Source organism: Apis mellifera, linkage group LG7, assembly GCF_003254395.2.
Source record: "Apis mellifera strain DH4 linkage group LG7, Amel_HAv3.1, whole genome shotgun sequence".
Taxonomy (NCBI): Eukaryota; Metazoa; Arthropoda; class Insecta; order Hymenoptera; family Apidae; genus Apis; species Apis mellifera.
In genome coordinates this window covers 3850853-3869729 of record NC_037644.1, presented here as the reverse complement: position 1 = coordinate 3869729, position 18877 = coordinate 3850853, and the positions used below count along the sequence as shown (strand labels likewise).

The 18877-nt window shown below is 21.8% G+C and overlaps 1 protein-coding gene across 1 annotated transcript in view; it reads right to left on the bottom strand.

Annotated features, from left to right (window-relative positions):
• LOC725260 overlaps positions 1-18454 on the bottom strand; it is an 81082-nt gene extending 62628 nt beyond the window's left edge. The window contains exon 1 of the mRNA XM_001121132.5: positions 18134-18454. Coding sequence (XP_001121132.2) covers positions 18134-18197 — 64 coding nt within the window. The 5' untranslated portion in view covers positions 18198-18454. The remainder of the gene's footprint in view (positions 1-18133) is intronic.
• Between the last annotated feature and the right edge of the window lie 423 nt (positions 18455-18877).

The following is an 18877-nucleotide window of genomic DNA, read 5'->3' as shown; positions in this document are numbered from 1 at the left end:
ATAAATTTTTTCAAAACTGATAAAACGAAATATTTATAGAAACTGAAAAATCTTTGATATCTTTGATGATTTATTTCTAAATATATATATATATATATATATATATACTCTTGTAATAAATTATATGAATTATGTTGAAAAAGATAATTCTTTTCAAAAAGTGATTCTAATTAAATGGCGTGATATAGGAACAGAAATGCTTGTTGTTCATTGGTCAAAACCGAATCTGATGAGTGAACGAGGAAAAATCTATATCTACAGAATTATTACACAATGGTAAATACGTAGAAAAATCAAATAAAATCGGAATATGACATTGCATTTTCCACGTTAGTTATTTAATATCAAAATATCACGCCACGTTATTTTCGAAATAAATAGGAAATTAGATGAGAAAATCAATTAGACAATTTATCATACATACATATTCAAAATGCGTAAATAAAACGTATCGTATAAAAATTATACGATATTTTTTTCTTATGAATACATTTTGATTGCCAATGATTTATCCAACAATTATCTCATTTCAAATCCTCCAAATATTCCATCGCTCACTACTTTCTCAAATCACGATTATTCAATTCTAAACTCAAATTTAAAATCTAAATGTAACAAGCATCGTTCCCTATTTAACTAAATGAGAAATTTTGCTAAAACGTTTAATTCGATAATTCGAAATTATTCAAAGAAAAAGAGTCGAAGAAAAAGCATAGACAATAGTCGAATACACCAGCCTGCATAACACATACATTTATATACACGTGTATCGATAATAGCTAGAGGGGCGAGGAACACTTTCGTGGTGTCGTTGAATTGCGGTTACACGCGTATGCGTGTGCACGACGAAGCAGCCCGCAAGGCCAGACCACGAGAAGCCTCTTGATTGGTCGTGCCGGCATCGTACGATGGTCCCGTCTCGTTATAAATAAGATCCGTTCCCTCACTCCCCACAACAATCACCCGACGTGGCCCGGTATCGCTACGTCAGCACATATATACGTTTAACTAGATACACATGCACGTTGACAATATCGTGGGCACACATGAGTCGACCCTCTCTACACAGAAATGGAAAGACGAGGTGAACAACGAAGTGAGACGTGCGTACGCCAACAGCGCGCTAACCAAGATACGGCTCAGACGGTAACACAACGGGAAAGTGTATCGGGTTAATGAAACTTTCTAGCCGACGCGATAGCCCTCCGCCGCGGCGGATTCTTTAATAACGATTTCCGCTTACGTGAGTGATTAAACATATCGACATTAAGCGAAAAGAAGCGATGTATTATTATCGACAATGCCATTAAGAAATATTAATAAGAATGAGAGATAATATGTTGTAGAATATTTCGAGTAATGATTAGATCTAAAATTTTTTTTTACTATAATTTAGTTATTATGATTTAGTATAAAAAATATGATTTTTGTTTTATTTTAATTTTTTATATCTCGAATTATTTTTGTTTCGATTATTAAGAAATAATTAAGAAATATTTTAACGATAGAAAAATATGATTGGATAATTCAAAAAATTGTATTGTCAAAATAATAAATAATTATAGAAAATAAATGAAGTATTAGTAATGAAGTAAACTAAAATAAATTTAAATTATCTTAAATTATTTTAATTTTTTAAAGTTAATTCTAATTTTTCTCTTCATAAAATGATATTTGTCATATTTTTTTGGTCATGATATATTATGCAAAATACGATGCTTGCAATAATTTAATATATATGTATGTAATTAAAACAACTTAGTTGTTTTAAGTTAGTGAGAAGCTATTATACTTGGAATCGTGAGTTGTTCTGTAATGTAATGTTTGTTAAACTTTCCTAATTGTAACTTTCTATGAGAATACATTTTACACAGATTACGATTTGAGATTTGATAAAATAATGATAGTAATTTATTAATATAGAATGTAAAATCATGAAATTCATAAAATTTATTCTATGATCAATAAAAATTAAATTTTGTACATATGATATTTAATGTGATATATATATATATATTTCTAATGACATTCTATATATATTTTATTTTCTTTTTTATAATGTATATTTCATTTTTATTCCCACAAATATCAAAAAATTGTACAGTAAGTGTAATTATATGATAAATATCAAAATAATATAAATATAGAAAAATAATAATTAAATAATTTAAGTTAAAAATTATGAAAATTTTTTTACAAAATTTAATTTTTATAAAAAATAAAAAAGAAATTTAATTATTATTTTAGTATTATTTATTTTATTTATTTTAAATATTATTTTTATTATTAAGTATTAAATTTATATTTAAATTTATATTATTACACTAAAAGTATAATATTCTAATGAATTTAATTATAAAAACTTGTTACATTTTGCAATTAATATTGTAATTTAATTTTTTTAAAAATCAATGATTAAAATTTTAATATAAAAATTTTAATAATAATATAAAATTTTATAATAAAAGCTTACTCGTTTAATTTATCTCAACTTGTGTTGTTTCATTCTATATTATTTTATTCTATATGTTGTATTTTTACGTGACTTTTTAATTGCATATATTACTGAAAAAAAAATTTATTAATGAATATAGTATTTATTTATAAGCAAGAAAATATTAATTAATAAAATTTCAATATTTGTGAAATATGTATCTCTTAAAATATTATCGAAAATAAATATAAACATTTTTTTTATACTATTAATTATAAAATAAATATGAATATTCTGTATATTTTTAAAAATATAATTCTAATTTAAAATATAAAAAATATAATTCTGATTTAAAACAAATTTGAACAAAATTTATAAATTTTTATTTTATTCAGTTTTTATTATCCTATTTATATAAAATATATAAAATTTTATATATAAATTATATAAAAATTATATCAATATAAAATTTTAAACAAATTAATTAACAGCTCAATATTTTTGCATTTTTTGCAATCAAAAAGTTTGATTAACTTGTTGGTCTTGTTTCGAATTTTTATCAATCTCGATTTTTATTCAAAAACAAAAAGAATTTTAATGTATCGAGAATAACTATAGTATAAGATTTAATTGAAAAATGCATTGATAAGAAATTTTCTTATATTTTTCTTTTAAACATATTTTAAATATATTATCATATACATATATTTTATTGCATTTATTACATTAAAAGCAGATATGTATACTCAAAGATTTATTATTTCATAATCTATTTCAATAATAATTTATCGATTTATAATTTGTAAAATTTTTTCATAAAAGCGATTATTTGTAATCTATATAATGTATTATCATTCAAATATTCATTATCAATATTAAGAAACTTTTTTAATTATTTTTTGATAAGATAATTAAAGAATATTTAAAATTTAAAAGTCCGTTATTTATAATTGAATTCCAATTATCTTTAATTACTAAATACATTATATTCGGTGATAAAAATAAATAAATAAATCTTTTTTGTCTAATCTATTATTTTGAAACTTGGAATATTTAGATGCAATATTTATTATATTAAATCCATTTAATATATAATATATCATCTAATATACTTTATACAATGAATTATGTCTCATTATTCATGATACAATAATTCTTCATAAAAATATAAATCGAAAATCAGAAACTTTATTTTCGACTAAATTAAATTTGAAATTTTTTCAAATACAATTAAAACTAACTAATTTTCGATAGGATAGGAATAAACTATTAATAGGAGACAATTCTAGAGATAAAAATAAGCAAAAATTTTTTATTTAAAAATTAATTTTTAAGAGAAATTAAATTTAAAAATTTCTTGATTGTACATTTTACGATGATTTTCTCAAAAATAAAGATTTAAGCGATCAAATTTTAACTTACATTTTTTGCTCATGTGGATAGAGAAGAATTGTATCGATCAATACTGGTTTCATCTCTGTTTCAATCTCTCGTTGTAACATTTTTCTTTTTAATAAAAATCAATATATTTATGAATTAATATGTTATATTTTTACGTATTAAAAAAAAAAGGAATTAATTTCTAATAAAAAAAAATAAAAATTAATATCTAAATACTGGATGATCTCCTATTGATCATATTGATTACCAATATTGATCTCCTATATACTTTCTATCGACCATTTATGTTCAATCAAATTAAATAATTTCACTTGTATGTAAAAAATTTTTATTATAAAATTTAATTTATTCGAAAACAAAACTAAATAAACAAATTTTATTCTTTCTTTTCGAATTTTTTTTATTTTTCCACAAAGAATCGTCTTTTATTCGATTATCACCAATAACATATTATATAATTTAAAATATTATATAATTATATATTATATATTATATAATAATATTTAAAAAAATTTTAATTTAAAACATTAATTGGATAATAAATATTAAATAGAGAATAGGATAATGAATGAAATAATGATAATAAAATTGATCATGCAATATCCGGTTAATTCACAAACAACAAACATCGAATAATATCATTGTGTAAAAACGCATCAGAGCAATGAAATCATTTACGTGACAATGAATGCTTTATCACTTGAACCTCGTTTCTGCAGACTAAACACAGACGACCATTCCAGAGATACGTAATCCGTGTTACGTATAGGGCGTTATCAATATATTCTTGTATCTCGAATATATTTTTTTCTTACTCTCGTTAGATAGGAATTGGTACATAATCAATGAGACTGCTTTGAACGAAAGTGAATGAATTTTTTATGAAATAATTGATTATAAGATAATAATATTTCTTAATGTTATGCTATATTCGTATTGAAATTAAATTTTCTATGAATATGATTTTCAACGAGAAAAAAAATTACAGTGATTTCTTTGAAATTAGAAATTTGAATCTTGAAAGATATTTTAGAAAAAAATGAATATTTTTAAAAAAATGATTGAAAGAATGGTAAAATTAGGACAAGAAAAATTTTCAATCGATTTCTATACTTTTTGATAATATTATATGATTACAAAAATAGCATTTATTATAATTTATATAATAAAAAATAAATATTTATAATTTAAAAAAATAAAAATTATATATAATTAGAAAAAATTGGTTGAAGATAAAAGATTCTAAATAAAACATTCATTTGTTTTTATAAATATGAATTATTATTTATCAACAAGATAATTAATGAAACATAATGTAATAAGAATGACGTAGTTTTCAAACGTAGATAATATTTTCTTCATTTCGTAAAAAATATTTAAAACTGTTTAAATAACAATCAATCATATTATCTTATTAAAATTTCTGCAATGAAGTCAAATAATCAAATAATTTCTCTCTAAAATCAAAATCACCAAGTTGAATTGAGTTATAATTTAGAATAAAAATCATATAATAATTAGAATGAAATCAAAAAGATTTACACAAGTCTTACAGAGGTTAATAACAAAATTTATTGTGTAAAATCCTGTATGAAAGAAGAAAGTTTCTTTATTTCTATAAATTCTTAATTTAATATGTTTTTTATGATGCCGATCTCGATGAATTGCAGCTAAAAATTAAATTATTCTGGAATTTATTAGCTTAATATCGATATTTATATACTGAATATTGTTATTAATCATCATCTTTTTTGCAAATAAAATATTAGAAAAAGATAGAAAAGGAAAATGTTATACGATTTCCTATAATCAATATAATAGTATTATTTTTATTGCTAACCTTCATCTTTATGAGCAAATCAAATCAACATCATTGCAATCAATCAACATCTATTTCTATCATTATATTATATATATATAATCTTTAAATAGCATAATCTTTAAACAATATAAATATATCATATATATGCTATAAATCAGAAGTATTATATCCATTGTTGAAAAATAATTATTCCAATCTGTTTTTCTGCCATTCAAATAATATACATATAATTGTAACATGTTTAAATTTTTATTACCAATATTCAAAATTAATACCTAATTGATTTAGATCGGATATAAATAATAAAAAAATAAATAATTTTGATATTACATTTGCTTTATCTTTTATTAAGAAATTATCTTATTAATACGTAAAACAGTTTTGATAATAAACAACAGCAAAAGATATATTTTTTAAGTTTAAGCAGCATCAATAAGAAATATTTATAAATATTAATCAAGTGTGTTATTACAGAATTTTGTCATAGGATTTTAAAGGTTACTATGTACGTAAACAAAGTCATTGACGCATACTTTCATATTAAATAAATAAATATGTAATATTCCATTAAAAAATATAATTTAATATGTAATTGTAAATTAAGAATGATTTTATATATTATTATATAGAATTAATTATATAGAAAGAATAACTTTTTTTTAAATGTATACATACAATGTACATATAATTAATACAATAAAGAATAAAACAACTTGGACGACAAAGAAATAACAATAATCTATATTACAATAATAGATTACAGATACAAAATATGATATGATGATAATTTTATTTATTGTAATTTCAATTGCTCATACATTGTTTTATATTTTTTATTTTTCACGGATAGATATTAACAATATAAAATGATTTCTGTTCGATTATACTCAAACTCGATTGGAATTGAGATATCTCAAGCCTATTACAATTTTTGGGAAAATATTTTTACCCCTTATATGCATTGCTTGCTGCGTTTTTATATTAACTTGTTGTATTTTTATATTTAACAAATATGTTTATATTAATATATAATATGTTTATATTAACAAAAATAAATGATGGTTTCATGCTTACAAAAACGTGTGCATATGTATAAATGCATATGTACAGATAAAATTCTACATAAATAATAGTAATGTTTTTTTGAAAATATCTCGAAAATTAATATTAAATAGGAATTACATGTATAAAAAGAGATATGAAAAAAGATATTCAAAATATTGATTATATTCAAAAATTATTGAAAAGAAATATTTTTTTTATACAATTGATAACTTGAGTATTTATAAATATTTTTCCAATATATTTTATTCGATCAGAGAATAATAAACACGATTATCAATTTAAAATAATAAATTAAAATAAAAATATATGCAAACTCGATTATGAAATTGTTTTCCATGAAAATTTGCTCCATCGATACATCATGAATAATTTTAATATCCTCTTTACATAATTATTTTTATCGAACGATCAATGATAGAAAGTAATTTATTTATAGAAAATTCGTAACGAATTGTAAACAAAACTATTGACATTCGTTCGAGAAAATTGGTTCAGCAGATACAATTTTAAAGTAGAAATCAGAATGGCTGATCCATGAATTTGTTCAACCGTTTTCATCCGGCTCCAAAATGTTACGATATCCGTGCGTTTTCAAATATATATATATATCTTGTTGACCACATTAATTGTAAAAATAAATATACTTCAAGAAGAATATTATATTTTTGAATAATCGCGATGTTTTTCAACTTTTATACGCATTAAGTTAAATTATAAAAAGCTAATATACTGTATATATTGATGCATCAAATAATAAATGCTATTCTCATTAGCATATGTTATGATAATTCATATATTATTTATTCAAAAAGCATAAAAAAATTTTGAAATAAAAGATAAAGATAAAATTCAATATTACGTATTTATATCTGTGGGAATGAGAAGAATTGATAAAAAATTATGGAAAATCGTTTTAAAAAATTCAATTCTCATTAATTAAACTTAAAATATTTTTTAATCAGAAAGAAAAAAGCAATGAATATGCTTATTATAACATTAAATATATGATGTAATAAAGCGTAAGTAATCCAATATTTGATGAAAAATTATTGATATTATAAATTATTATAATTATTATAATTTTATAAAAATCATAATCAGTCTAAATATTTTAAATCTCTATTTTTATAATGAATTCTTTTTTTTTTTTTTAATACTTTTTTTCTCAAAAATTTCTGAAAAATTCAATCAGTAATAAAAATATTAAACATTTTTTTTTGAATTCATAATAAACCTAGTTTTTTATTTTGAATATTAGAATTAAACAATGAAAGTTTATTTAAATTTATATCACTTTAAACTATATATTTGAGAAAAATTAGTAGAAGAGAATGAAAAATTGTTTAACAAATTCAATTTATATAATTAAATTTGATGTATTTCTTACTTAGAAAGAAAGATGCAATGGATATGCTATTTTTATTATAATAGTATATATAATAGATATAATAATAAATATTCATGTACTATTATATATTATTATGTAATTATTATGTATCCAAAAAATTATTTTTTATATTATACATGAGAACTTATTTTTGAATAAGTTAAATTATATGATATTATATTTAAGTAATTATACTTAATTATATTTTTGAATAAGTTTAATTTTGAAGAAAACAATTAATAAGCAAATAAACAAAATTGATAATTTTTTTTTTTAATAAAGTCATGAACTAATACTGTAATAAAATCTAATAATTTTCAAATATTTACTTTTCATTACCAAATCTAAATGATAACTTTAAATTTCAATAATCATCAAAAAAAAAAAAAAGATGAATTTATCTTACATTAAATAAAATCATATGATAATTATAATACGATAAATTAAATACTATATGTATAATATAGTAATATATTTTAATAATCTGAATGCGATAATGTTTGACTTAATGTTTATTATCTTTACCACAGTAGACAACACGACAATATAATATTGCCATCGTATTGCCATCATTACTCAGTCAGAATTCGATATTATGATTCTATATTACTTGAATTTAATGGCAACAGCAGATGATAATAATAAGATAATAAGTTTAACAAATCCAATATAATAATCTTTGCATTGCACGAATTACATATATGTAATCTATAAAAGATAATGGTCTATCATACGAATTGAAACAGAAATAAAAAATAGATTTTATGTCAGATACACATATTAGTGACATTAAATTAAGTTTTCAAAGAATAATTTTGAAATGGACAAATTCGCTGCTAATTATTTTTTATTAAAATCAAAAGCATTTGTTATATTTAATTTAATTTATTATGTTATAGCGTATTTGTATTATGATTATTAGATTTTTGATTTTCAATCTTAATTGTCAATTTTGAATTTCAATAACTAAAAAAATATTACACACAAAACTTTAAAAAAAAAAATTATATTTTATAATAAAGCATATTTTTTTCAAACAATCATAAATTCAAAAACCAAATATAGATACAATATTAACATATTTATAATATTTCATTAATATTTCATTAAAATAAGAGATATTAATAAAACAAAGGGAAAAAAAAGATATAATGATTTTTCTAGATAGATAGAAAAATATTAAGATATAACAATAAAAGATAGAAAGAAGTAATAATTATTGTATACAATAAAATATGTAAAATATATGAATAGAATAAATTGCTAAATAAATATATAAATGAACAAAATAATCAATTTATTTATTGATTTTAAAATTTATAAAAAAATATTAATATTTTTAATATTATTAATACTCGAAGTTCATTTGATTATATAATTATATCAATTATTTGAATTTTTTGATCATTACAATTTCTATTCATTACAAAAACATTATTATAAAATATGGAAATTTAATATTCTCACTATCTTTAGAAATATAAATTTTTTCCCTATCTTTTTTCCACCTTATATATTATTGATTAAAAAGGAAAAAGAGAGAGTCTCTTATCTTCTTTAATTTTAAATATCTCGTCAAGTCGAAAAGTTTAAGCAAATTTACATTTTTTTAACATAAATAAAAAAATGAAATCTAAATAGAAATTTCTTTCATCGAAATATCATAGCAAAAAGTGTTTTACATATTTTTTTATATTTTTCAATATTATATCTTTATACCTTCAAACTTCGTACAAATGCATAAATATAAAAAAAAAATATACTCACATTTTTGTCACAAATTTATAAAATTATTGAAAAAATTATTGCATAACATAATTCACAAAAATCAATTTCGTTGTTTGCTATACTGAAGCAAAATGACCGACGTCTAAATGAGTCTTGGCTCTGTTTAAGATGGCGACAGATGAATGACCCTGCCAAAACAACCCTGCTTTTCACGTGCCAAAAAATTCCCTGGTCGCGCGACTTTTTTCTTGGACCGATCATATGTATATGTTTACACAAGTTCATAAGATAATTATAAATAATTACAAACTCAAATATTAATTGAAATATAATTTATGAATAAACTATATTTACAAATTGCATTTTAGAATTTTTATTTATTTCAAAATTAGAAAAATTATATTGAGAATTATATATATCTTTCATTGATTCATGAATAAAAATTAAATACATTAGCAAAAACAATGCATATAAAAAACGATCTATAAATGATCTATATTGATCATCATTATTGTAAAAAAAATATGAATATATTAATTAAAAAAATATTTTATTACAAATATATTATTCTCCAATTTATAACTTGTGTTTTAATTTTAAAAATTTTAATATGTAGATCAAATTAATTGTCATTTGAATAACGTATGTAAAAATGAAGTATCATTGAATATTGCAAAACTTTAATTATATTCATAAATTACTTTAAATTGTTATTATTTCTACCAACAAAAATCAATTAAAATTAATAAAGATATAATTTTAAAACAATTTAATTTCGTGGTACTCAACGAAATTGAATTTTGAATTTGCAATCGAAAGAATATTTTGTTTTACTTTAGCTCGAATTTAATTATTCAATCAATTATCACTTCCATCAAGATTAATAAAAAATAATATGAAAATATTTATATATTATAGATATAATATAACGAGTTCAACTAAACAGGATTTAAAACAAATAAACTTTTAACCTAAATTATATGAAATTTGTATTCATTAAATAAGTATTTGATCAAATTAAATCTAAAAATTCTTATAATAAATTATATAAAAATTAAAACTAATAATTTATAATGTACATTTAAATATATAATAGATATAAAGTATTTTAAAATTAAAAAAATATTAACAATTATAATGATTATTAATTAAAAAATATATATATAATAAATACTTAATAATTTTTCCATCTATAGATTTTTAGTAATTCCAAGAATAAAAAAATCTAAAATTAACTCAACTCGATTAATATTGATTGATTGAATAATAATTTTAATATTACGTACAAATAAACACGTTGAAACATGAAATTAAAAAAAAGAAATTCTGAATTCGAGTAACATTCGATAAATAAAAACTGGATTGCAATAATAAGAAATATGATCGAAATTAATGATACAATCATTTAAAAACAAGATTATACTTCTTACGTATAATTCTTAAACTATTACATATACATTCAAATATTTCATACGATTTCACACATAGATAATTTTAATTTTATTACGTATTCTCGTATTTGAAATTACTACGCATATTAACCGAATAATATAATCCGTGATAAACAGCTATTTACTTTATTATTATTTATTTACTTATACTTTTTGAAATAATATTACACAATGTTTGATGCTTACAGGAAATCTTAAAATCGAATTATTTCCACGCGCAGATTCGTTCTACGTTGTTTTCCATATTCATCGAAGAATTTTCTCGCTATAAAAAATATATTTGCAAAAAATAAAAATCGTTGAAACGAAACGAAAGTGATATAATGTAACACGATTTATTATATTGTTTCGAAATAATCAACAATCTTTCATCTCGATATAACCAAATCGTCATCCACATATTGTTCGAAGTCGGCCAGAAATTGAGAAATCCGAAAACAAGTGAAAAGTCCATAAAAACGAGAAACCTTTACATCCGTTCAAAATCAACAGAATGAGACACCATTCTATTCTCTTCCAAAGAATAAAACTCGATTTATTCAGTCTTGTCCTCGTTCTTTTCTCGAACAAACCTCGAATAATATTATCCGCAATAAACAACTATCCCGAACTATTACTTGGTTTTTGAAATAATATTGTACAATATCTGATGCTTAATACAAGAAATCTTAAAATCAACAAATGGAATTTTTTCCACGTGCAGATTCGCTCTACTTTAAGAGAATTTTCACACGTTGATTTCATCGTGAAAGATATAGGTAGAAAAAGTAAAAGTGGTCGACATGGTGGAACGATAGAAGGATGGAGGAGAAACGAAAGTGATCGAAACACGAAATGTCAAAAGCATAGAGGTGACGTCTGACCTAGTACACCAGAGGTTAGGTTGTTGCGTCGTTATTTGCGGCTATAATTAAAGGGGCCAAGTTTTGATATCTCAGGAGGGTAACTTTTAGACTCTGATTGTACAAAGTCGGCCAACGGTAGTTAAATTGTAATTGACTCGGCAGAATGCTATATTCTCTTCTACCAAAAGAATTTACGAAAAAACCATCTTAATTAAATTCCATGTATTCCGTACGTTATTTGATCTAAATCATAATTTGATCTAAAGAAATATACAAATTTTTTTTAAAATCCTTTTAAATTTCGTAAACACTCATTTATCATTTTTCGTGCGAAATCTATTTATTGATAAATCTAATGAACGAGAGATATTCGATAATCGATTGTAATCGAAACAAGCGGACAGAAATTGAAACGTAAAGAAGATGAAGATTTGCGGAAGATAAGTATGTTATGAAGCACGCTGTGTGAACTTCAGTTGATTTAAACAAGAATGAATGAAGTTGAATGGCCATTGTTCGTATTCATTTATGACCACGCTTTTGAAACGCTTTTTACTTCCTGTGACCCTTAAAGAATGATTATGCAATATTCTTGAAAGAATTCTTTGAATATACAATGGCTACTTTGCTTCATTCAAAAGAATGGATTTCTAATTGAAAGATGGGTCATTTGTACATTAGAGGTCAAAAAACGAGTATGTTGATGAAAGATTTTTTTTACTAATGAATACTTGTAAAAGAAAAAGCATACAACAAAAACGAAATCTTCGAAGTAATAATATTTCTGGTTTCAATAATAAGTAATTTTCTTATGATATAAATATTAAGAATCTTTTGAAACTGATAACAATAGATATAATGATATAAAATACTTCAAAAATATCACATATTATTTGTAAAGATTCTTTTATTAAATTTTTTTCAAGATGCATTGAAAATATATTTATTATTTTCGGATGGTCGGATAATTTCAGTCAGTTGCTAATCAGTTGTTTTTATTTGTAAAAAAAAAAAAACAAAAAAAAATGCATTGTTTGATTTTGTACAACACTATCATTCGTGTTTCTCAGACAAGATTCTACAAAATTACATCATATTTTCATTTATGTATTAAAAAGAGAAAAAGTTAACTTAAAGAATTAACACGATTGTTACGTTTACTGTACGTGTTACAGCACGTTTTCAATAATAAATTGTGGTTTTTACGGTCATATTAAATGTCATATTAAATGAATTTTATCATCATAGCATTGACATTGGTATTGATAAGATATCACGCTGTCATATATTGTCATTACAACGAAACTCATGACATTTAATATTGGCCTGGTGACGTAGATAATCGTATTGTGTTACTCCCTCTCTTATTAACTTTTTCCCCTTCTACTATTCCCAAATAAGAATATGACATCAGATTCTGAAAATCAAGAATCTATAAGTAATGTGATTAATTAATATTATAATATAATAATTATTAATATAAATATTTCGTTTATCTTAACAGTTTTTATTTTTATGTAATCTATATGACTGTTTTCGAATATAAATATAATATAATGATCGATTTTTAAGATAGATAAGACAAATTAATGTTAAATTAGTAGAAATTAACATTAATATAAATTATTGATGTTAATCTCATCAAATAAATATTTCTATTTTTAATCTCACATTTGATTTTCAATGACATTTAAATTTAATTTAATATATTACTTCAAATATTTGAACGTAAGATACATGGTAATAGAAAATATAAATGAGGCAAATTAGATTCAAGAATATCAATCTATATTTTATTAGCTTATGAAACTAATAAATTATAAAAAGCTAATAAATTATAGAATTAATAAGCATAAATTGTTAATATAATGAAGTTAATAAATTATAGGAATAATAAGCATAAATTGTCGATACAATTTAGTGATGAAAATAATTCAGATCTATCCCTAATTTTTTTTTATCTTTTTTATTAGAAAAAAAATTATCTTCCTAATGCGTAAAATTACTTGATTTTTAGATTTTTAATTTTGTTACAATATAAATTTACTTCATCATATTATTAGACACTGCATATCGATATGAATTATGATTTTTAAAATTCTATTTTATGATATTTTTTTAAAATTTAAAAAAAAATTTAATATTTTGTACTGTATGAATATTTTTTTTTTTCAAAAAAGCTATTAGAATTGCTAAACGCATGAAAATCTAAAGAATATTCATTAACAATTCAAAAGATATCTGCAATTACTCTGAAATATTTAGAATGTCATTGACAATATTAGAATCTAGGACATCTATGATATTATTTGATCTACTGAATAAAATTTTTAAAATTAAAATAAAACCATTATTTTTTGCATATTTTGCATATTTTGCATATTGTTATCTTAAAAACGATAAATATTTCAATCTTCTATTAATATGTATAATTATTATATTTAGAGTACTTATTGTATACGATTAACAAAACCTTAAAAATCCTTTGAAAAAAATACAGGTTTGAAAATAGACATATTGACAAAAACATACAGTACAAATAAAATCATGACACTATATGAATAAAAGAAGAGAAATGTTCTTCCTATCCATGAGATTTTTCATACTATATAAAATAACTTATAAAATGACTTTATTCATAAAAATATAATTTACGTGAATGTAAATTATGTTTCTAAAATTTCTTAAAATTTTTATAATATATATTAAAGCTAAGAATGAATAATATATATTAATATAATTAACATAATTTTTAATTTCCCACTATGATCAATATAATGTTTTTGAATCTTTTCTTGTACGTGTATATGCTATTACTATTAAAATACAAAATTAATATATTAAATTGACTTATATTTTCTAGGATTCGATACTTAATTAGATATTTAAAAAAAATAATGTTTATTCTTTTAAGAATTCATATATATATATATATACACTATAGAATTTACATGTTAAAAACTGTAGCATTTTTTAAAAAATTTTTATTCTATGATTAATACATTTCTAAAATTACTTCGAAAATAAAATAAAAAAAAATCAAAATTTTGAAAACTTTCACAAGTTATATAATTATTACAATGTAGAAATAAATATTATATAATTATTTATATATTACTTATATTATATAATTATATATATATATATATATATATAAGCATATAATATAAATAATAATAATGAATGAAAATAACAATGAATGAGAATACATTTCAACATTGACGGAACAAAAAATGATACCAAGATGATCAGACATTCACTTATCTTGCCTAAAAACATAACCATATGGTTGGTTTCGAAAAGAGAAATATATGGAATGTATATAAATACTTACGCACATTGAGAAACCAGATCTTGCGAGAAAAAATAGCGGAGATAAAAATAAATCGAGGATAATTTTAAAGTTTAAATAATAGTTTCTGTGCGCGATTTGAAAAAAAACCTTGACGCGTTCTTCAATACTTCGCATACTCCAAGATAGTGATAGAATCGATCGAAACAATTGCCTTCTTACATTAAAATGACCTCTTACATTAAGATAGAAAATAGGCCTCTAGGATCATTGAAATTATTGACATATATTAGTGATCTATTAAATTAATTTTTTGAGATTCTATTTATTTATTTCTTTATTATATATTATAAATTAAATACAAATAAATTAAAAAACAAGATTTTATGATTTAATATGATTTCAATATTAAATTAAATTATAAATAAATAAAATTAATTTTTATATGAATAATAAAGAATAAAAAATTAATAAAAAATATCTACTTTTTTATTTTATTTTATTTTATATATTTTTTATATAAAAATGAATTTTATTGCTAGCAAATAAATTTATAGAATCTTAAGCTTAAAAAAAATTAAAAATTATAAAGTAAAAATGTCCACAATTTTAATCATTTGATATATATTAGTTAAAATAAAAATTATGCTTAAACGAGGATTTTTTACATTTTTCCAATATTTATTATTTTTAATTAAAATATAAATTTGCCTTATATATATAAGATAATAATAGCATATTTAAGTATATATAATGAATAAATGATATTATAAATTGAAATATATTAAAAAATATTACTAATATTATAAAAATTTTATGGTCTAACTCTAAATTTAATAATATATTCATTATATTTAAGATATCATATCTAACATATGCAGAAAATATATACGAAATGTACAACGTAAATAGTATGCAAAAAATATACAAAATTAAATATATTTCTTTAGAATTCTTAAATGAAAAAACAATTTTTATTTTAGTTTCATTTTTTAAATTATTTTTTATAAAAATATGTACAAGTAATTGCAATCTATTATTAATTAAAAATTATACATATGTATATAATATACAATTTAATTATTTTTTATGCATATATTTCTATTTTATACAATAAAAATAGTTTAAATTTTTAAATGATTTATATGATTATAAAAAATCAATTAATTAATTTATATTATAACTAATTTATTGAATAAAAAATAATAAGAAATATTCTGCTTTTTTTTTTTTTACTAAAATTTAATTTTCATTGTTCAATGAAATTTTTAATTTTTAATTATAGATTTAAAATATATTTATTATTTAAAGGAATGAATAAAATATTTAATGACGAATAAAAATAATTTTTAATTGATTTTTAAATTACTATTTCATAATAAAAAAACAAATTGTCAAACATCTGTCTATGAAATTATCTTTGATGATGTGTTTTAGAAAAAAATATATTAAAAAATGATAAATTTTCTTGATTGAATTACATGAAAAAAGAAATAAGATTAATTTGTTCAAGAATTTCAAGTATCGGATTAGTCCCATCGCTACACTGTTAAGGTAAGGCCAGGCGCACGCCCATCTAAACGTCCAATCAGCAGTCGCGACGTCATCTCGTACGATGTAACGGAGAGACTCACCCACGTGGTAAGCATCGTGTTATTTTAGTATCGCATCGCGAGAAAACCTACCGATTACGTTCTTGTTCTCAAACGATCATTCTAGAATCTCATGACTAATCTTTTTACAATCGTGACATAATCGTGATGATTTTTTCATCTCATTAGAAATGACATTTTTTTTTTTTTCCATATCAATTTCAATAATATTTCATTCAAAATTAACGTTAATGAATAATAATGGCATTGCAACTGCGCATAGCAATGTATGACGTGGTTAGTTTTCAATATGTTATAATTGAATCTAGCATTTCATTTAATTGATCAATTAAACATTATTTAAAAAAACAAAATTATACCTTACTTCCAAGAATATTTTTCTCTGTTTATATTTTTCATTAATTACGATATTTTTAACGATTTTTAAGAAATTCGATATTAATGACAAAAACATCGATGAATGAAATACGTTGCTATGAATAATAAAAATTTAAAATTAAAACTTTAAATTAAACTTTATTTATGCGATTAATAAATTGTACGTCAGATAAATTTGACTGAATGAAATAGACACAGCGAATATTGCATAGGTCAGTTAATCATTTAGATATCGAAACGATGTGAAACATGTAAACAAATTTAAAACTTATGTAAGAATTCATAAAAAAATAAGAATTTTCATGACCTACCACAAACGGCTACTAAAATAATAACCACAAAACACGTCGAGTAGAATGAAAATATCTAAAGATAGAACATTCACGCGACCTTTAATGCACTCTTCTAGTATTTCAAATTAATGTATTTAAAAATTAAATTGTAACTTCCACACACATTCTCTTTGATACGACGAAAATTGCATCAACATCACTTTTAACGTGCCACGCTACGTTATCCGTTAAGGAATATAAAAGTTTTTTAAACACAAATATATACACCTTTCCTTGAAATGTCACATTCAATAAATCGAGTTTGATTGTCTGATTCAAACTTTGTTGACTGAAAATCAGATAAACTTGAGATCCTCGAGACCATACGAAAAGTTCAACGAGATGAAAAATAAATAAAAGATATACACATATAATAATTACTCACATGAATAAAATGTAGTAACAATAAGGGCTAGCCAGGATAGTTGTTTCTCCATAACTTTTCTCATTTTTAAACTATCTTGATGACAATTGTTTCACAAATTTAATCTTTTAGATTCACTAGTGATGAATATAGAAAAATTTAAAAAGACTCTTTTGCACACCGACAAATATTATCAAAGCTTTAACATACGTCGCTTTGAAACTTTATTTTCTTGAAAAGAAAACGCACGTTTAATTTCTCTAGCACAGTAAACGTTATTCTCAACTCACGAAGACTATCATACAACACGTACGATCCGTACTTCGCAACCGGCTGTGCACGACTAACTCATGGAAATGCATTTTGGCGGCATAAAGCTTTGAAGGTATGCCAAATGCGCATGCGCGGATCGCTCACGCCACCAGACTTGGTGGGGTATTGAAACTTCTTTCTCTTTCACTATGACTCCGATATTTTCTCCGTTACGCTGTTTTGTCAAAGTATGCTGATGTCGGTATCATTACAGCTTTCGTTTCGAGCAAGATCATTAATTGAAAACCTTCCCGGTATGGCGACGGAATAAGACCTTGTATTACCACGAGGAATTTAATTAAGGACGTGCTTTCATTGTTGATAGACAATAATAACGGATAATTAGCGAATTTAGGTGGAATACTTACACAATCTAACTCCAAATCTCTGATCCTGATGATATGATCTTTTGCATTTCGTGAAATGATGTTATAACGACAAGCATTGATTTGA